Source organism: Trachemys scripta, chromosome 2 (genome assembly GCF_013100865.1).
Source record: "Trachemys scripta elegans isolate TJP31775 chromosome 2, CAS_Tse_1.0, whole genome shotgun sequence".
Classification (NCBI taxonomy): domain Eukaryota; kingdom Metazoa; phylum Chordata; order Testudines; family Emydidae; genus Trachemys; species Trachemys scripta.
The window spans coordinates 14,715,666-14,737,395 of NC_048299.1; the positions used below are offsets into that span (position 1 = coordinate 14,715,666).

General features: G+C 41.1%; 1 protein-coding gene across 1 annotated transcript in view; it reads left to right on the forward strand.

The window, feature by feature from the left end:
- The window catches only part of NUB1 (negative regulator of ubiquitin like proteins 1), a 32,942-nt gene extending 12,417 nt beyond the window's left edge, over positions 1–20,525 (forward strand). Inside the window, exons 6-16 of the mRNA XM_034759950.1 lie at positions 904–974; positions 2,592–2,786; positions 6,097–6,185; positions 7,686–7,792; positions 8,566–8,752; positions 11,294–11,401; positions 11,616–11,768; positions 13,416–13,562; positions 16,192–16,293; positions 17,664–17,856; positions 19,789–20,525. Of these exons, the coding sequence (XP_034615841.1) occupies positions 904–974; positions 2,592–2,786; positions 6,097–6,185; positions 7,686–7,792; positions 8,566–8,752; positions 11,294–11,401; positions 11,616–11,768; positions 13,416–13,562; positions 16,192–16,293; positions 17,664–17,856; positions 19,789–19,952 (1,516 nt within the window). The 3' untranslated portion in view covers positions 19,953–20,525. The remainder of the gene's footprint in view (positions 1–903; positions 975–2,591; positions 2,787–6,096; positions 6,186–7,685; positions 7,793–8,565; positions 8,753–11,293; positions 11,402–11,615; positions 11,769–13,415; positions 13,563–16,191; positions 16,294–17,663; positions 17,857–19,788) is intronic.
- The last annotated feature ends 1,205 nt before the right edge of the window (positions 20,526–21,730 follow it).

The following is a 21,730-nucleotide window of genomic DNA, read 5'->3' on the forward strand; positions in this document are numbered from 1 at the left end:
CCTCCCACCTTCGTATCATCCGCAAACTTTATCAGCCCACTCCTGCAATCGGTTCTGAGGTCAGTTATAAATAGATTAAATAAAATGGGTCCCAAAACCGAACCTTGAGGAACTCCACTGGTAACCTCCCTCCAACCTGACAGTTCACCCTTCAATATGACCCGCTGCATTCTCCCCATTAACCAATTCCTTATCCACCTCTGGATTTTAATATCGATCCACATCTTTTCCAGTTTAACCAATAATTCCTCATGGGGTACAGTATCAAACGCTTTACTGAAATCCAGGTATATTAGGTCCACCGCATTTCCCTTATCTAATAAGTCCGTTACTTTCTCGAAGAAGGAGATCAGATTCGTTTGGCACGATCTGCTCTTCGTAAAACCATGTTGTAATTTATCGCAATTGCCATTAACCTCAAGGTCCTCAACTAGTTTCTCTTTCAGAATTTTCTCCAGCACCTTGCACACTACAGATGTTAAACTAACAGACCTGTAGTTACCCGGATCACTTTTTTTCCCTTTCTTGAAAATAGGAACCACATTAGCTATTCTCCAGTCTAACGGGACCACCCCTGAGTTTACAGATTCATTAAATATTATTGCTAATGGGCCTGCTATTTCCTGCGCCAATTCCTTCAATATTCTTGGATGAAGATCGTCCGGTCCTCCCAACTATCAGAAACCATATCAATATCCTGTCCTCTCCTCACCTGATATGGTGAATTTGTGTCCAGTTACTAGTACTGTTATTTTATCTTCAAGCAGACTTATAGTAAAAGTTTGAAGCCAGTTACAAATATATAACATTTTAATTTTTATTGCAATATGTTGCCAAAATATTTCATATCAAAATGAGACAAGAAGGTATTTATACTTTGGAATTAACTACTTTATTTCACAGGATTGCACAGATGTATGGATTTCAAGAAAAATGTATCAAAATAATAATAAATAAGAAGCAGCTTGACCTTGGTATGTATCGCCAATTGAATATATGTTATATTTATTTTGTAATTATGTCTTTCTTAGAAATTATCTTTCTTGTCATTTTGTCAGTCACAGAAACAATATTAATAGCAGGGAAATAAGAACTAGATCGGTTCTCAAACTGTGGGTCGGGACCCCGTTTTAATGGGGTAACCAGGGCTGGCGTAGATTTGTTGAGGCCAGGGCCGAAGCCTGAGCCCCACCGCCTGGGACTGAGCTATGCTCAGGCTTCGGCCTTGGCCCTAGGTGGAGGGGCCAGGTTACAGGCCCCCCCCACCCAGGACTGAAGCCCTTGGGCTTCGACTTTGGCCTCCCCCACCCCAGGTCAGTGGGGCTCAGGCTTTGACTCACCCCCGCCCAGGTTCAGTTTCCTGCCCCCTTCTGTCATAGACTTTCTGTGTGACCCTGGGCCTTAGTCTCTCTGTGCCTCAGTTTCCCATCTGTAGAGTAGTTCTTTAGAGTAGAACCTAACAAATATGACTGCTGTTATTGTGTAGCTCATGGGGTTCTCAAACTTCATTGTGCTGCAACCCCCTTCTGACAACAAAAATTACTACATGACCACAGGAGGCTTGGGCAGGCTCAGGCTTTGGTTCCCCCTCCTGTGGTCATGTACTAATTTTTGTTGTCAGAAGGGGGTTGCAGCACAATGAAGTTTGAGAACCCCGTGAGCTACACAATAACAGCAGTCATATTTGTTAGGTTCTACTCTAAAGGAAAGTCTTTGTGATGGTCAAAATCAAAGGAGAGAATTATGGAAGAGGACAACTTGTTATCTTTACCATCTTTCTTGATTTGCAAGACATTTGTGTGAACAGAAGCTTTGTCTTTACAAATTAACTTTCTTCTGTTCTTTATTAATTCATTCATTGATGTCCTAATTTAGCTACCTTGTAAGAAATCATGATGTAAATGGAGAGAAAGGATGGACCAATGGTTAGGGCACTAGCTCAGGCCATCAGGAACCTGGGTTCAGTTTCCTGCCCCCTTCTGTCATAGACTTTCTGTGTGACCCTGGGCCTTAGTCTCTCTGTGCCTCAGTTTCCCATCTGTGAAACAGGGATAAAAGCACTTTCCTACCTCACAGGGGTTTGTGAGGGTAAATACATTTACGTCTTCACGTCTGACGAAGTGGGTATTCACCCACGAAAGCTTATGCTCCAATACATCTGTTAGGCTACGACTTCACTACCCGCCTGAATCGGCGGGTAGAAATCGATCTCTCGGGGATCGAATTATCGCCTCTCATTGGGACATGACAATCGATCCCCGAATCGACGCTTGTACTCCACCAGCGCAGGTAGGAGTAAGCGCTGTCGACGGGGGAGCCACAGAGGTCGATTTGCCACCGTCCTCACAGCGGGGTAAGTCGTCTCGGATACATCGAAAAAACACCCCCCTGAGCGCAGTGCTGGGAGCTACACCTCTTGCCGGGGCAGCGCTTTAGCATTGCCAGTGTAGACTAGCCCTTAGGTGGTTGCTCCTGTTGAAATCTTCCTAGCAGGAATAGCTGTTTTTAAAATGTTATCTGGCAGTACAATGAAATGTACTGTCTTCGTAAATGTCATTTGATTTGCCTATTAATCATGCTCTGTTTTTCAGGAAAAACACTTGAAGAGCAAGGTGTAACACACAATGTAAAGGTCATGGTGCTTGAGCTAAGACAGAGTGAGGAGGATACCAGAAAAAAAGTTCAGGAAGAAGAAATGCAACATGAAGAAGAGACCATGAAGGAAAAAGAAAGAAAGGAAAGGATGAAAAGAACTAAGAAGGGTTTAGAAATACTGGCAACGAGAGGTATGGGGTTTTTACCCTTACATGCAGTAGAAGACAGTAGAAGTATGAATTAAAAAAAAACCACTTCTATTTTAAAGAAAACAAGGTAAAGTGGAAAGATTAGTATAACTTTGGGTTGTGATCTAATCGCATCTAAACAAGGTCAGGCCTTGTCAGTACTTGGATGGGAAACCTCCCTGCAGCACTTGGGTTTTGCTTGAAGTGGACTAGATGATTCATTCATTCCTAAATTGATGCTGAACAAAGCCATTGTCATGATCCTAGGAGGCACCATGCTACTTCTATTTGAACTTGTGACTCTAAGGGTAGTAAAGCCAATAAATTGGCCAGATTCCAGTTTGTGCTATTACATTCTGCCCACTTGAAAATTGGTTTCTCCTGTTGGTTATAGTATTCTTCTTCATTTCCTGTCTTAAAAGACTTCTTTGTATAATGCTCGTGTTTCCATAAGAGAGACAGGGTGGGTGAGGTAATATATTTTATTGGATTAACTTCTGTTGGTGAGAGAGACAAGCTTCCGTGCTTACACCGACATTTTCTTCAGTCTGGGAAATGTACTCAGTGAGACATAGCTGAATATAAGGTGGAACAGATTGTTTAGCCTAAGTTGTTAACACGTATTTCAAGGGGACCATTCAAGATGAAGTGATTCCATAGAACATTTTGAGTTTTGAGGAAGGTACTGTATGAATCTATTGTTAAATGGGACACTTGAGAGTTAAGATACTGACAACTCTGGAAACGTGTTTTGTATTTATTGCAGAAATAGCTAGGCCAGAATGATAAATTGTAAGTTGTTATGCCCTTCTCTGTCAGTTATTTCTGTTATGACCGTAGGTGGCCATGATTTCACTATGCAAGGTAGTTCACGTGTCATTCTGGTCCACAGTGAGGCCATTCTCTTCTCCATGAGTTTTGATGGAGACTGTTGGCAACTGTGGACCAAGTTAAAGGAACAGTCAGTTTAAAAGTTGTCATTTTCAAAACGTGAGTTAAGAGTAGTTTCAGGCACTACACCTGCCCAGGATGCCCTTTTTAGTTTGAAGTTTTAAAAATGTTTTTATTTCCCTAGTTTCTGCTTGAAAGACCCACAAATAGAAAACTTAACTGGACTATTCACTAAAGTCCTGTCAAATGTAGAAGTATACAAACGAGTTTCCTGTAATCTTCTCTTACAATGAGTTGCTTACAATAGTATTAGGTTGTAACAAAAAATGTAAGTAGGTGGAAATGCCCCTCTGTATTGGGCCTGTTAGGCAACTTAGATTTCAGTTCTTCAGTAAGCTCTTTGCAGGTAGATCTCTGCACCTGCATAGACCCCCATAAACTTAGTTCCAGAAATACTGAGCAAGTATTGTAGAATAACACACCTTCATTGTACAGTTACTACTGGGGGAATTCTGCACCACTCCGCAATGCAGAATTTTCCAGAAATGAATGTAGTGCATGCAGAATTTCCTTCCTCCCGCCCAGAAATGGGCTGCAGTGCTGCTAGGAGCCACTGGACTTGTCAGAGCCCAGTTTGCACATAGAAGACACTGCTGGGGGGAGGGAGAGGGAGCTCGAAGGTTTCTGTCAGCTGCAGTTCCTAGCATGCCCTGAGGGAAGGAGAGGGTGGCATACAGCAGTGGTTCTCAACCAGGAGTCTGAGGCTCCCTGGAGGGCCACAAGCAGGTTTCAGGGGGTCCGCCAAGCATGGCCGGCATCAGACTTTCTAGGGCCCAGGGCAGAAAGCCAAATCCCCACCACGTGAGACTGCAGCCAGAGCTCCCAAGCTCCACCACCTGGGGCTAAAGCTGAAGCCTGAGCAACTTAGCTTTGTGGTGCCCCCAGTGACATGGTGCCCCAGGCAGTTGCCCTCCTTGCTACCCTCTAACAGTGGCCCTGGCTTTTATATGCAGGAAACAGTTGTTGTGGCACAGGTGGGCCGTGGAGTTTTTATAGCATGTTGGGTGGGGCCTCAGAAAGAAAAAGGTTGAGAACCCCTGGCATGCAGGAAACTGCAAGCCTGGGACCAAGCATCAGGCTGTTTCTCCCTCTAGATCCCTGGGCTCTGCGGGGGGAGGAGGACGGGTGTCTGGGCAAGGGGGGCCCCGCAGCTGGGTTGTGGGAGGGAAGGGGAACAGATATCTGGGCTTGGGAGGCCCAGAGGCTGGGCTCTGGCGGGGGACAGGGTGCGAGTATCTGGGATGTGGGGGCCGCTGTTGGGCTCTGGGGAGGAGGGAGTTCAGGTGTATTGGCTGGGGGGGCCTGCAGGTGGTCAGTGGCGGGAGGGGTTGTGAGTGTCTGGCCCCCTGGCTGGGGTGGAGGGATGGGGACAGAGAAATCGGAACTGGGTTGTCATAGGAGTTTCTTTAACTCTCTACTCCCGGGGGAATTTTTGTGTGTGTCTGTATTGTTACAGACATACTCGCTGACAGGTATTTTCAAATAAATTACCAAAATAATTGAAACTGGCATGATTATGTAGTGTTATTTTGACAAATAACATTTGCAGAATTTTAAAATATTGTGCATATAATTATTTTTTTGGTGCAGAACGCCCCCAGGAGTATACAGTGCAGCACTAGAGTATCGAGGATCCGTGGCAAGACTTCACTGGGTCCATTGGCAGGCTCAAGGATCAACCCACACAGCTCATTGCTGGATTGGGGCAAGTCAGTGAACATGAGAGAATAGGAGGGAGTTGAGAACCCAGTTTCCTGGGTTGAAGAAAGTTACAGGACAGAAGCTTTGCATATCTGGAGATCGCAAAGCTTTCCCTTGATGGCATTGGCATATTGTCAAAACATCTTTTCATGTTAAGTCAAACCAAAGCAAATAAAAAACAGATCATTGGGTTGCAAGCACCAAAGTAAAACTGAGGGAAACAAATATATTTAGTTTTAGTTGAATAAACCATAGAGAACAAAGCTTGTTATTTTGTATTTCACTGTAACCAGTCTATTAAGTGAAATGCATTATGCACCATTGGAAATGCAGATGTTTTCCTCTCCTGAATAAGTTCTTTACAGCACACACAATTTAGAATTTCATTCAAAAATTCAGGCTTGAGCTAGGGAGAAGCCCAGATCCTGCAAACAAGTCCATGAAGGCTATTCATGGATCAGATTTCTCATTGCATAATTGGTGCCATAATAGAGAACTCTCTCTGGAAGCCACATACACTATTCTACTTCATTTTATTTACAGTTTTTCTTAACAACATGCGTATTGATATGGTTTTAAGACCATAATCATACTTTGTTCTTATTGTTGAAGGCATTGATAATGAATCAGTGGGCACTCTTTTTTTTTTTTGTTGTTGCAGAGGATTATTTAGATCCAGATACCACTCCATATCTGGATATAGCTAACCAAACTGGAAGATCTATCAAGATTCCTCAGCAAGCCAAGAAAGTAAGTATAACATTTAAGGAAGATATTATTTAGAGACCTTTTAAATAATCTTCACATGTGGTACTTTAAGTATTATATTGAAATCAAAACTGTTCCTTAAACAACCTCTGTAGGTGCCAGCAAAAATTAATTGCTTAATAGAAGTGGTTTTCTGATCAAGGTGAAGCAGAACTGTGCTCCAGTACATTTGGGAATACTTTGATGGTCTCAGGGCAGGCAGTTGTCTAATGTCTGTGATTTCTTGTAGGGTCTCTTGTGAAATGTGTTTGCATTTTGTCTTCATGCCTGGACCTATACACTAATTTATGTATTTTACACAGCACCTATTTAACTTCTGGGTGTCTTAGTTAGAACAATATACAATAATTTCTACATTCGATTTCAGTCAGTTTAAATCACAAGCTCCAGGAAATGTGCTAATAGTTAACTCAAAGTCGAATTTTTAAACAAATATGTCTTCTTGTTTTGTGCCTGGACAGTCACCAAGCCTAGGTTCTGGTAGGCCATTAGAATGAGAGAATTCCACATCTGGGAGCCTTCAATTGAGAATGCCTTGCTACTGGTCCTGGACAATGAAACTCCAGGAACCGACAGCAAGAGCAACTCATTAGATCTTGACCACTATGGCAGAACAAAAGAGGAAGAGACAATCTCTTAGATAACTAGATCATTCAGAGATTTAAGAATCATAACAAACACCTAGAATCGTACCCAGAAGCAAAGAAATAGCTAGCATGCAGCACCAGTGCAATGTGTTAATTGTGACCTGATTTCCTCACATGGTGCATAATGTTATTCTGCCCCAGCTGATATTCCAGTATACTTTACAAAGGTAACCCCAAATAGCATATGTTCTGCATGTTCTGATGCAACATTGCAAGAAATGGAAAATCACCTTAAGGATTTTATTCAGTGCTGAGCACAAGATGTTAAAGGTACAGGAAGAAATCTTGTAGAATGTTTAGATAAAATAATGTTATTTATGATGCCGTTCATTGGCATAGTGCAAGAACCAGAAAGTTTTTAGCAACATTCACTACTTCTGACATTTAGTTCAGTAGAATTGAAAAATTAAGATTAGAGTTTTGGCAAGTGACTCATGGGATTTTATCACCTATTTGGAAATAGTAGGATTAGTTGGTTATTTGTGAACACTGGCTGGCTGCCGTTCTGCACTGTTATGCTCAGTACGAGACTTGTCCTGTTTATGAATAAATTCTTGAAAACCTATTTAGGTTGCATTTTAAAAGTAAACTCACAATAAGGCAGGTGAAATATGTCATGTATCTGTAGCAATCATTGTTTTCAATAAATTGGACAACACAAATGACAAACACATGGGTAGATGGGTGGGAAGAAGCATTAAATGATGGGAGATAATATGGCTTGATGGAGTGTTTTTTTCCATGGACAACAAATAATGTAAGTTATTTTCGATTACATTTCTTTTTAATTGTGAACATAATAAGCGTTTAATATATTCTTAATCCATTTTCATAGTCCCTTCTATTAGCTATGGGTTATCATGAGAAGGGCAGAGCATTCATGAAGAAAAAAGAATATGCTGTAGCACTGCCATTCTTGCTGGATGCTGATAAACGCTTCTGGTAAGAACCTTTCTGAATTGTCATGGCTTTTTGGAGTACCAACCAGTTATGGGAACAGCATAAGTGTATGTTTTACATCAGTGGTTTTCAACCTTTTTCATTTGCGGACCCCTAAAAATTATCAAATGGAGGTGCGGACCCCTTTGGAAATCTTAGACAGTCCGCAGAGCCCAGGTTGAAAACTACTGTTCTATAGTAACGACAGCCACTATTTTACATGGTATTCTTCCACAAGCATGCCACTAGTGGGCAACAGTTGATAAAATTGCTTTAGTCTAGTCTAATGCAGCCCCCTTTGGTGTCCAAAAAAGTGGTGGTCTCCCCATAGGTTTCTGATATGCCAACACATTCTGAGAGACTTCCCAAGGAGCACAATTTAGATCTTGACATGCCTCCAATGAGGGTAATTGGTTTCTGTACCCTCCCAAAAGGTTGGGGTGTTGTAACTCCACTATACTTTTAAAACTGCAGTATCATATGTAGAAACAAGATAAAGTAAAGATAGTGTAGATCTAAGTCAAATGTAATATACCATAATATGATATACCAGGGATTCTCATGACATGAGAGCAGAGCATATTATTTTGATAAATTAAAAAATAATTTTGTATGTTACATTTATATCAGTGTGATGATCAGACTGTAGAAATTTTCGGAATGCACATATGTGCATACACACACACCTTTTCCTTTTCACATTTTCCTGTCCCAGTTCTTCAACACAGTAGGGAATGAAGAAGCAACTTAGTTAATATTTTATTGCTGTTTTGCAGTGATTGTGGCAATGAACTTCTGAATACAGTTGATAATTATGCAGTGTTGCAGTTGGATATAGTATGGTGCTACTTCCGCCTAGGACAGCTGGAATGCCTTGATGATGCAGAGAAAAAGCTCGCCACAGCCCACAAATGCTTCGAGAGGTGTTATGGGGAAAACCACGAAAGACTTCTCACAATAAAAGTATGCTGGCATTTTACTGAAGGTGGTTTTGTTTTAGCAAATATTCATTCGTTGTTCCAGTATTTCATAACTTTTTTAGGAATGTAAAGTACTCATATGTCCCCTTTAACCTTTACTTTTCACTCTTTCCAGATGAGTAATTGTCAACACTGTAAAAGCATTAGATATGCATTGTGAGAATTCAACATAGCTGCTTTTCTCACCTCACTATATTGTTAGTGACATTTTCTTCAAACTGCATCACGTTTCTATCTGATAGGGAAATAATGTTACCTGGCTAATTCAGTATATATATCACCTATGTTGGAATTCCTTCATAAGTATTACATATTTAGGGTGACCAGACATCCCAATATTATAGAGATCATCCTGATATTAGGGGCTTTGTCTTATATAGACAACTTTCTCCCACCCCCACTCCGCCCCGATTTTTCACAGTTGCAATATATATTTTCACTGAGTTACATTTTGAACATGCACACTGACAGCTGTCTAGTGGTGGATAGTCATTGGACTGGGATTCAGGAGAACTAGGTTCTGTTTCTGGTTCTGCCGCTGGCCTGCTGGGTGACTTTGGACCAGTCATTTCATCTCTTTGTACCGCAGTTTCCCTGTCTGGAAAATGGGGGAAATTATACTTCCCTCCTTTGTAATGAGCCTTGAGATCTATTGACATAAAAGAAAGATGGTGGTGGTAACATGTTGCTCTAGTTCTTGATCAGAATTTGAAGACAGTGATCATATAAATTGGTTAGAGGCTTCTGAAAGTACTGCTTGAAGTAGTATTAAACAAAGGAAAGTATTTTAAAAATGTAATTGTTACTCTAAAATTGGTCTCACATTTTGTAGCTTTCTTCTTCTACTCCAGTCTGGAATTATTTGAGGCCTGGCATCATGAGTTTAAGAATAAAGGAGTAGTCTTTCACTGCAGCACCACAGTTAGTCACACAGTTTTCATTAACAAAGGAAACAAGGCTGAATCTTCTCTCAAAAACACTAACCCCAATACACAAGCATTTAGCAATAGGAGAATGTTTCTGCAGGCTTCAAGGCGGTTCATGCAGGCATGAGGCAGGGATGACCAGATGAACCAATAGACATTAAAGATCATAGAATCATAGAAGATTAGGGTTGGAAGAGACCTCAGGAGGTCATCTAGTCCAATCCCCTGCTCAAAGCAGGACCAGCACCAACTAAATCATCCCAGCCAAGGCTTTGTCAAGCCAGGTCTTAAAAACCTCTAAGGATGGAGATTTCACCACCTCCCTAGGTAACCCATTCCAGTGCTTCACCACCCTCCTAGTGAAATAGTGTTTCCTAATATCCAACCTAGACCTCCCCCACTGCAACTTGAGACCATTGCTCCTTGTTCTGTCATCTGCTGCCACTGAGAACAGCTTAGCTCCGTCCTCTTTGGAACCCCTCTTCAGGCAGTTGAAGGCTGCTATCAAATCCCCCGTCACTCTTCTCTTCTGCAGACTAAATAACCCCAGTTCCCTCAGCTTCTCCTCGTAAGTCATGTGCCCCAGCCCCCTAATTATTTTTGTTGCCCTCTGCTGGATTCTCTCCAATTTGTCCACATCCCTTCTGTAGTGGGGGGACCAAAACTGGACGCAATACTCCAGGTATTGGTGGCCTCCAGGTACTGGTGGCCTCACCAGTGCCGAATAGAGGGGAATAATCACTTCCCTCCATCTGCTGGCAATGCTCCTACTAATACAGCCCAATATTCCATTGGCCTTGGCAGTGAGGGCACACTGCTGACTCCTATCCAGCTTCTCGTCCACTGTAATCCCCAGGTTCTTTTTTGCAGAACTGCTGCTTAGCCAGTTGGTCCCCAGCCTACAGCAGTGCATGGGATTCTTCCTTCCTAAGTGCAGGACTCTGCACTTATCCTTGCTGAACCTCATCAGATTTCTTTTGGATCTGTTAAAGTGAACAAAAGTGTTCTTTTGGATTTCTTTGGATCTGTTAAAGTGAACTCTTCCAGCAGGAAGATAGACCAGGAGAATCTTTCACATAATATTGTGATGGGAGAAGATACTCATGTTTATAAATAAATATATTAAAAAAACCCAAGACTATTGTGTGTGTGTGTATGTGTGTGTCTTTGTGTGTATGTGCATAATAGATCCAAAAGAAAATCAAATTTGAAACTTTTTAAAAAGTTTCTTCCGTTTTGATTTTAATTTTATATAAAATGTTTTTCTGAATGCCTGATTAAGAGGTTTTCTTTGCTTCTCAGTCTGTTTTCCATAGCACAGTGCAGTACGTAACAGGATTTAAATAGCTTTTCAGACTTCTATCCTGTTGTTGGATCCTTGCATCTGTGTGGAATCCCACTGACTTCAGTGGGGCTCCGCCCATGTGGATCTGACTGCAAGAGCGGGTCTAGTTTCTGTAACTTTCACATGCACAAATCTCTAATCCTTTTAGAATGTAAGGTTTTTCACCTGCTTGTTGAGTGCCTTGACAATTAGCATCGAATGGATTGATGCTCTGGTATCTGCTAACTTTTTTCTTTATTGAAAATTTCTTTAGGGAAGTTCTGGAAGTGAGAAAGTTTTATTTCTAAGGCTTTACCTCCTTCAGGGAATAGGAAACTATCATAATGGCAAAGGAAAAGAGGCTGTTGAACTTCTTCAGAAGGTAAGGCATTGCACTGTGCAGCACATCACATTATAGGAACTCATTTGGAAACAGAGCTCACATGTTTTGCCTGATCTTGCATTCCTCCTCTTCTCTGTCCCCTCTCCTTTCCACCTCCCCTCCCTCCCCCAATGCACAGGGAATTTGGGAAGGGACTTTTAATATATATGCCAGTGGTGGAGTCTATTGATTGTTCTGTTCTTTCTACATATAGGCAAATGGTTTGTATCAAGAGCTCTCCATAGATCCTGAAAAAATCAATAATTTGTTAGTCCTGGGATTCTCTGCTCAGGAAGCTCGTCTTGGTCTACGAGCTTGTTATGGGAACCTGGATGAGGCTGCCAATCTTATTACCAACAGAAGAGAGGTACGGTGCTGGGAAAGTATTAAACAGGCCCTTGAACAGTATTAAACAGGTCTGAGTACTTATGTTCCAGAACGTACATCTTACGTACGTATTGAGACGTGAGACAAAGCTAAGGGCTTTCATCAATTCTGCATTGGTATTCATGGTGAAACTGAACAGTTTGCCATATGTTGTTGCAAGTATGAAATAGAAATTTAAAATTCTAAGGGGCAAATTCTCTCCCACCTGGCACAAGTGTGCAAGGCCTGAAGAAGAAGAACTGCCATGATATTGAAGAGGTACATGAGGATACTTTGCATCAGTTTTTAGCACTTAACTGTGCTCTTTGGGAGCACAGATAGGGAATCCCAACTACATAGATTTACCAGCCAAAACTCCCATTTCAGGGTCGGCTGGTATGACACCTCAGAGGCTGCAGTTGTGGCCACAGAGTAGCTACTCACACTGCTGCACATTTTGGCTTTGGATTGGGAATGCGGGGGAGAGGAATATTTGCTTTGTAAGGGAAGGGGGAGGGTGGGAATTTGGTGCAATATCTTTCTAATTTTAGACAGTTATTTAAACATTGATTCAGGAGTAGTCAAGTGGAAAGGGACTGAGCTGAACTCCTTGGTTAATTTGCTGGCTCTGATACTGATTGTCCAACCTTGGGCAAGTCACTTGACATACCTGTGTACCCATCTGTGAAACTAATAAAATATCTACCTCACAGGGATCTTAATAAACTCAGGCCTGATCCTGAGAGAATCCAAAGCATAAAAAAAGCAAACATCATTCTGGGATGCATTAGCAGGAGTGTTGTTAGCAAAACACAAGAAGTAATTCTTCCACTCTGCCCAGCGCTGATTAGACCTCAACTAGAGTATTGTTTCCAGTTCTGGGCACCATATTTCCTTAAAGATGTGGACAGATTGGAGAAAGTCCAGAGAAGAGCAACAAAAATGATTAAAGGTCAAGAACACATGACCTATGAGGGAAGATTGAAAAAACTGGGTTTGTTTAGTCTGGATAAGAGAAGATTGAGAGGTGACATAACAGTTTTAAAGTACTTAAAAGATTGTTACAAGGAGGAGGGAGGTAAATTGTCCTCTTTAACCTCTGAGGATAGGATAAAAAGCAAAGGACTTAAATTGCAGCAAGGGCAGTTTAGGTTGGCCATTAGGAAAAACTTACTAACTGTCAGGGTTGTGAAGCATTGGAATAAAATGCCTAGGGAGGTTCTGGAATCTCTGTTATTGGAGATTTTTAAGAGCAAGTTAGACAAACACTAATCAGGAATGGTCTAGATAATGCTTAGTCCTGCCAGGGGACTGGACTAGATGACATCTCGAGGTCCCTTCCAGTCCTACCATTCTATGATTCTATGAGCACAGTATGGCTACAAAATGGTGAATTAGGATTACAAAGTTTGCTAGTGTATATACAACCTTATACTGGAGGGGGGAATGTCTCTTAAAGATCATTGAGCAGCACAAATTTGTTTTAAAAAAAAGTTTCCTTTCTCCCTGGAAGATTTGTAAAGATTAAAAAAATGTACAGAAGAAACCCTGTATGCATCTATCAAAGTAGTAATGGAGCCATCTTCTAGTTGAAAGCTGACAGTATTCTAATACAATACTTCACTTTGTAATGACCATGTTTTTATAGGAAAAGGCACAAATAAGGAGAGAGGAGAGAGCTAAGAGGAGGAGGAGATTGGACGATATAAATACCTTGAAAACTATGGGCTATTCAGAGCGAGCCGCTAAAAAAGCACTTCACCGGGCACAAGGAAACTTGGACCAAGCCTTTAAGGTAAATCACTTTCAAGAATGGTACTTTCATACAGTAGACCTTTTCCACTGGAAGCCACAGAAATACAGCTGCCAAAAATGCATGTTTTCTAGACATTTTCTTTTTCTCTTTTTCTATTATTGACTCACTATGTGATTAAACTTTCACTCTCTAAACTAGTGAATCAGGCTGTCATGCTGTCTGGAGTGGCCCATGAGCAAGAATGCCAGCCTTTGAGCAGTTTGATAAGAAGCAGGGTACAAACCCCAAACTGGTTTTGAGTTCTGTATTTAGATTTCACCAACAAGTAACAAGTATAAACTCCTCAGGCACTGTACAGCCTTAACATGGGGTCACAGACAGTCCCCTTGGCCATGCTGGTCTATTTTGCCACCCAGGCAAGCTTGACTTTGTGATAGATGGTCACTTTACACAAAAGATCACAAAATATTCATGTTACTCCTAGTCCCAAAGGACCAGTCACTTACCCCAAATCAATTTGCACTTTAGATCTCACACCAGAGATAACGCTTGTAGCCAGCCCTGTAACAAACTAACTAAAAGTTTATTAACTGGGGAAAAGAAATAAGAGTTACTTACAAGGTAAAAGCAGGTAAGCATACGCACCCAAATAAGATACAATCTTAAGTTCAAAAGGTAATAGAAGCTTCTATAATAAACAAGCTTTTATTCCACTGGGGGTAACCCAAGCCAATCAGCTTGGGGATCTCTTGTTTATGTTTAGGAATCTTTGCCCCCCCAGAGTCCATAAAAAGACCCTAATTCCTTATGGTCACGAATTTTTATCCTCACCTCCCTAGCGTCCAAGCTGATGGGACGAGCGCTTCTGCGAGTAACCTCTTCATGAGTGGGTGGAGGGGAGTAATCGACAAAATATTTTTTCTACAATGGTCCTTCCTGATGGACAGTAGATAACACGTGTAGGAATCCAGCATTTTGCATTTGTTGAAGTTTTTTTTTCCTGTTTGGTGAGTTACATAGTTTCAGAACAGATATTTTACAGTTACAGAGGAAACACTTAAGTAGTACCTTATAGAGTGGAATACAGATAGTATAAGTAGGATTAATACATGCAGCATCCTACAAGCATTCCATAAAGTCTAAACACATCCTATAACAATTATATCTGTTTAACTGTAGTAACCCCCAGATAAGCCAGACTGGTTTCCAGCTATGCATTGGTCAGTGTTCAGTGGGGCTTGGGGCCCTGGCATGAGCTAGCACCTGGTCTGCCAGCATCACATAGGCTCATCCTTTTTTAAAACACAAATGTTTCTATATGTATTTACCAAGATAAACACCTGTCCCAACTTCTAGACACTTTTACAAAACTTCTCGAACAAAGGGATACAAAAAATAAATTCAGCAGGCTAGTCTCATTCACATACCAAAGATTAACCTGCTAAAAGACTAAAACGCACTCCTGCCCCCAACAGACCAACCCTCATCCAGTTCCCCTTCCAAGAAAGCCCTGAAAGCCAACAAATTATGGCTACTCTGGACCAAGGGGGAAATGAAAAACAAAGTCAAAGTCCCTTTAGATGGATTCCAATTTGAGTGTCGCTGTGGTAGTATTGTACTAGGAGAGGAAGTCCCAGCTAGGTAAGTCAAAGCCAACATCTTAAACAACCCCTAAAAACTAATAGGTAGCCAGTGCAGATTCATAGAGCTTAAGACCAGAAGAGGCCAGTTTGATCATCTAATCTGATCACACTCGTGTCATGTTCTCTCTCTAAAGAAAGGATGACTAGTAGCATTTTTATTTAGACAAAGGCTAATACATATGGGTATCCTGTTTTCTACATATACATTACTATAGGGCACTAACTTTAGGTTTTTGGACATTTCCATATCAGAAAGAGTAGACAAACTTGGACAGAGGTCAAACAAAATCAACAACAAAAAAAGATTTTGGGGCAGGTCAGATTGATTTATGTGGAAAGAACACAATAAAATACTGAAACTTAGGCCTGGTGTACACTGGGGGCGAGCTAAGTTGGTCTAAGTTACGCAACGTCAGCTACGAAAATGGCATAGCTGAAGTCGACGTACTTTGAGCTATTTACCGCAGTGTCTTCACTGCAGTAGGTTGACTGCTGCCACTCCCGTCAACTCCGTCTACGCCTCCCACTCCGGTGGAGTACCGGAGTCAATGGGAGAGCACTCGGCGGTTGATTTATTGCATCTTCACTAGATGCGATAAATCAACCCCCGCTGGATTGATCACTCCGGAGGTAAGTGTAGACATGCCATTAGCATATACTGCCCTTAATTTGTTTAACCAAATTGTCTTTTAGTATGTGAAGGGTATAAACTAGATTCCTCTCTCATTGAAAGTAGTACAAGTGGGCAGGTACTAGGAATTCAGGCTAATGATCTGCCTAAATTTTCAACAGTGAGATCTGTTAAACACTGAAACAATCTTACAAGGCAAGGGGTGAAAGACCCAAGATACAACATGAGGTATCACAAGATATGTAAGATAAATTTACTCTAGAGAACAGTATGGTGAGATATTAACTACATGAGCTAATGAGTCTTTTCCAGGTTCTGTAATTGTGTACACATCTCTTTTGAGGAATACTACAACCTTCTAACTTATACTGATTCCTGTCTCTTTCTGCTTTAGATTCTTCTTGATGAACCTCAGTTACTCTTGCTAAACGATGATGATAATGCTGATCCTATGGCCCCACACCAGTTTCAAGTTCCTAAGGAAAGTGTTGACCAAGTAAGTTCCATGTTTTTCTTAAAGATGGAGTGTAGGGTAGTGTTTTTTTTTTAATCAAGCCAGTTTAATTCTGAAGGCTCATTTCATCCCATTAGCTGTTTAAAACCATGTTAGATCTTCCTTTGCAAAGCCACAATCATGTTCTACCCCCCATGCCTCCGGCACTCATCAAATCCCCACTGATCTTCACCTACCACTTGGTGCAAAGTCACGCATTCTACTGAGTAATCCTGGGTTGTGAATGCAGATTCTAGAGGTCTTGGGTTCTTTTCCTCTGATATGGCATGTTTTAAGGTGGAAGTAAAATTCTCTTTTTATGTTCTGGCTCAGGGATTGGAAATAAGACTTAAAAAAAAAAAAAAAAAACCCTAAACACCTTGCAATATTTGGAGGGGTCAGGGAGAAAACACTTTGTAGGCAGCTGCCCTGCTCTGGTGCCGTTCAGTAGTCAGTATGATGTCACCAGCTGAGCGCATGGTGGAGTATCTCCGTCAGTACATGCCAAAGAGGAGGACAGCACTTCAAAGAATCCGTAATAGAAGAAATAAACAGGCACATTCAGATTGCTAATGTGGAATACTCTAGAACAATGGTTCCCAAACTGGGGTTCGCGAAATGTTACAGGGAGTTCTCAGGGGAAAAAATCCCTAATGGCGGACAGCACTGTCCTTAGGGACCCCGGGCAGCACAGGGCCAACAGCCAGGAGCCCCTGGACTTCCAAGAGCTAAGCAGATCAAAGCAAGCATATCTATCACACTGAGGAGATTTAAACTTCAAGACTCCTTATAAGAAATGGAGAGAGAGGTGGATATTTTTTGCTGTTTTTAACATTAAATAGGCAGCTAGTGTTGCTTTTAAAATTATTCTAAAGAACAAGTTTAAGGTTTGTTGTAACGTGCGTCGTTTGCCAGGACTGCTCAAGACCTGAATGCTGTGTAGGAGGAACTCTTTGAGTTGGCTTCTTAAAGACCTTCCTGCTGTTTCACGTCTGATACTCCTTGATGAAACATAGGAGCCTTGTCTTATAACAGGCTTATTCAAAGTGATACAAGCTGCGAAAGTGAGATCTTGGAGTTGCTGTTTTCATAATGTAATAAAAATACTGTAATGATAAATAATAGTTAATAAACAGTGTGTAATAAACATGTCATAAAAACAACTTTTATATTTCCAAGATCACTGCTTTTATAATTTATACTCAGGTAAAGGAGAAAATCCCTGGAAATATTCATTTTTAGGAGGGGGTTTGGGAGACTTGACATTTTAGTGAAAGGGATTCACAGGTTGTTAAAGTTTGGGAACCACTGCTCTAGAATACAAACAAGTCAGTCTCTCAGACTTAGGGTTTTTTTTTTTTTTTTTTGTCTAGTTGATGTACATGGGTTTTAATCGCGAGTCAGTGGAGGAAGCTCTGAAAGTCTTTCAGGGCAACATCCAGTTAGCTGCACAAACACTTGCTCATTATGGAGGAGTTCTTCCTGCTGAGTTGCAGCTGTCAACCGAACCGACCACTCCATCAGAAGAATCCATTTCATCAAAAGATTCCCCTACAGAGTCTGCAGGTAAGACTTGTGGCATATGACAAATATGGAGGGGAAAATGATTGCTGAATATTGAATTATTACCTTGAATATCTCAAGAATCACTCAAGCTTTTAGTAGCATAGTGTCTACTAGATAGATGTTATTAGGAGCAGGCTTTGGGCTGTGACAGTGTGCTATCTGCCCAGCAACAATAAGGAAAATCAGAGAAAAACAGAACGCTTACTAACCAGCTGAGTGAGAGAGAGAGAAATGCAGTCCATAGCTGCTAGGAATGAAATGACTACTTTAAAACTGCAGCTCTTTAGCTCTGACATATTTAAGGGGCAGCCTTGAGAAAGGTGGGCTGGGAAAAGTTTTCCTGTAAAAGGGCCACCCTACCCTGGAGGGAAGTTAGGTAAGGACTGGGAAGATGCAGTTTGGTGTTGTGCCTTCCATGACTTCAGCACAGAGTGTTCGTGTTAGCTTGTTATATGCAAAACATCTGAAAACAAGTCATAAAAATGCTTGTGTGTTTGAATCCCAATGCTAAAGAATCTCTTGCCCCCTACACTCCACCAATAACACCAGCTTCCACCATCCATTTGTACCTTCAAAGGGGAGATGTGGAAGAACACCTTTCCCAAACTACTCCATAAAACAATTATCCTTTCCTCCTTCAAATCCTTCCTTGAGACCTTTCTTCTGTGGAGCATACAGGAAACCGCCAACTGTTAATGGCTACATGGATGGCCCATGAGACTTGCTGATGTCTAGTTACCAAGCGTTTATTTTTTGTAAAAAGTCTCAGAACAATCAGTCTGAGCCTATAGCTGGCAATTTTAAACCTCTGGTACAACTGTAGGCTTTGTCCTCCTTCCCTCCTGTCCCTCCTTCATTGTAGTGTTTGTTACTCCCACCTGATGTGTCTTGTCCTAAATTAGATCGTAAGCTCTTCAGGGCAGAAACCATGTCATCTTATGTGTTTGTACAGCACCTAGCACTAGGGGAGCCCCAATCCTGAATGGGGCCTTTGGGTACTACCATCATAGAAGCAATAGCATGCTATGTACTTAAAGTGAGTTATGGTCAGAAGAGTGATGAAAATGGCACATCCTAATTAAGAGTACACCTCTACCCCGATATAACACTGTCCTTGGGAGCCAAAAAATCTTACCGCGTTATAGGTGAAACCGCGTTATATCGAACTTGCTTTGATCCACTGGAGTGCGCAGCCCCGCCCCCCCCCTCCCCGGAGCACTGCTTTACCGCGTTACATTCGAATTTGTGTTATATCGGGTCGCGTTATATCGGCGTAGAGGTGTATGTCTAGGCTTAAAACACTACAGCGGCACAGTTGCAGTGCTGCAGCTGAACCACTGCAGCGCATCAATGTAGACGCTCGCTACAGTGACGGGAAAGGTTCTTTGGTTGCTGTAGGTAATCCATCTCCCCAAAAAGCGGGAGTTAGATCAATGGAAGAATTCTTCCATGCACTGTCTATAGTGGGGGTTAGGTCAGCCTAGCTACATGTCTAGGGGTGTTAAAAATCCACACCCCTCAGAGATGTAGCTATGCAGATGTAAGTTTTCAGTGTAGAACAGCCCTAAGAGCTGCTCCTTGCTGAGGCCTGTCTCAGGGAGTACCAGGACTAGAAATGTTACTAGGCCCTGTGCGAAGGAGGGGTGAGAGCTTACATCATCTCTTCTTTTCCTCCCCTCCACCATCTCTCTAAGGTAGTCCCAGTTTAACCCCAATTTATTACAATGCCTCCTAATGTACAATTAAGGCTTTTCTTACTGCTTAAAAAATTGGTGCATCTCACCCCAGACATCCTTTGATACAAAATAATTTTAAACTAGTTCTCCAGTGAAAGGTTTATAAAATTAGTGCGGTTGGCAAAAGAGAGTTTCATGGGAAGTTGACTTTTTCAGAGAAGAGATGATTTGTTTTTTTCTTTTTGTTTTTGTGTAGGTACTTCTAGTTCATCAACGGATGAAGACATGGAAACAGATGTAGTCAATGAAATCTTGGAGGATATTCCAGAACATGAAGAAGATTATCTGGATTTAACTCTGGAAGAGGAAGAACAGGTTATTAAAGAATACTTAACCTATATGCATGAGGAACAACCCTGAAATCTCATTTCTCACAGTTCAGTTACATGAAATTACTTTGGCTACATATCACATTTTGGACTCTTGAGTTTGGATTTAGATACCTATATCCTCATGCTTATCTTTTGTCAAATGCCTTACAATTCAGTTCAATTATAGATGAATTATTTAATTATCAATTAATTACAACAATCATCAAAATCTGCTTTTTTTTGGTTTATTATAATTCATCATAATCAGCATAATGAAGCAGAAACAAATATTTTTCTGAAAAACATTGTTTAGTAGAGAGTTGAATATATATTTATATGGGTGTGAAATTAGCCCATTTAATTAATATAGCAAATAAAAGCATTTTACAGCATTTTGCATCATCTGTTTTAAAACAATATTTACGTTTGTAAATCAGAAACGTAGTTAATACGTTTATAGAGCTGTCAGTTTACAAAACCAATTTCCTTCTCTTTGAAGTACTGTTTTCCAAAAATCACTTACAGATCAGTTTTATATGAACTGATGATGTCTTTTCTTGTCTCTGTTCATGTCAGATGTTGCAACAGCAACTAATACAAATAAAACATATGGCGCACCTTGCTTTTATTGAGATTTTTTCCATACTTTATACATAAAAATATTCTTTTTTTAAAAAAGGGCAGTTGGAAGCAGCTGGGGAGGTCATGCCCCCATCCTTGCCTCAGGGTGATGGGGCTGATTTAAACACTTTTCTGTAAAAATTGGTGGGCATGACGTAGGAACACATTTTGCAATTTATAATGACACAAATTCTCAACAAAATCACCCTTGAGAGCCAAACATGACCCGTGGATCATAGATTTGACACTCCTGTCTGTATCTCAATTTTTAGATAATTTATACAGGAGGAGGAGGAAACAAAACACCAGCCAGCTAATAAAGATAGAAATTAGGCCAAGCTCATTTCACCTGTCACTTTGTTGCCTTCAGAAATTTAGCCCAATGTTCCTTCCTAATGCTCTTTATCTTCCTTTTGATTCTAACCCTTTTAGCCCTCTTCTTTCTGGTGCCCCTCCAAATGCAACTGCTGAACGGAGATGTTCCATTTTTGAGATCTGTGGTGGCGCTGTAGCCCTGCTAGTCCCATGAGACTAGAGAGACCACATGCGGGAGGTAATATGTTTTACTGGACCAACTTCTGTTGGTGAGAGAGACAAGCTTTCAGGCTTAAACAGACCTCTTCTTAAAGTCTGGGAAACTGAAGAAGAGCTCTGTGTAAAGTCAAAAGCTTGTCTCTCTCACCAACAGAAGTTGGGCCAGTAAAAGATATTACCTCACCCACCTTGTCTCTCCATTTTTGAGAGGCTATTTTGGAACAGAGAATGTGGTATCATATTTTCATTAACTTCATTCAATCAGTAGAGGGACTCAAAGTCCCATCCATTGTGTCAGTCCATTTAAATGGTCCTACTTCAATGAGGAAAACAGTGATTGGGAAAGGAGGGAATGTGACAGCAACTTGTGGTGTTCATAGTCGTCTGTATCTAAAACCAGATGAAGCCCCTTCAAAGGTCAGTTTACTGCCTAAGCTGTACACACAAGTTATTCAGGGGCCTGCTTTTCAGTTTACTCCAGTTAATTGATATGTGCTGGAATTCTAATGAATTAGCCTTCAGTGGCACCCTATGGTCCTGTTAGAACAAGGAGGAAACATGGAGCTGTAGTTCGGTCCACCAGTATAACAATCTTCAAATTCCAGTATGAAGCATATTTATTTGATTTAGTATGAAGATTTCTTTTAGTCATGGCAAATATGGATCAGCTAT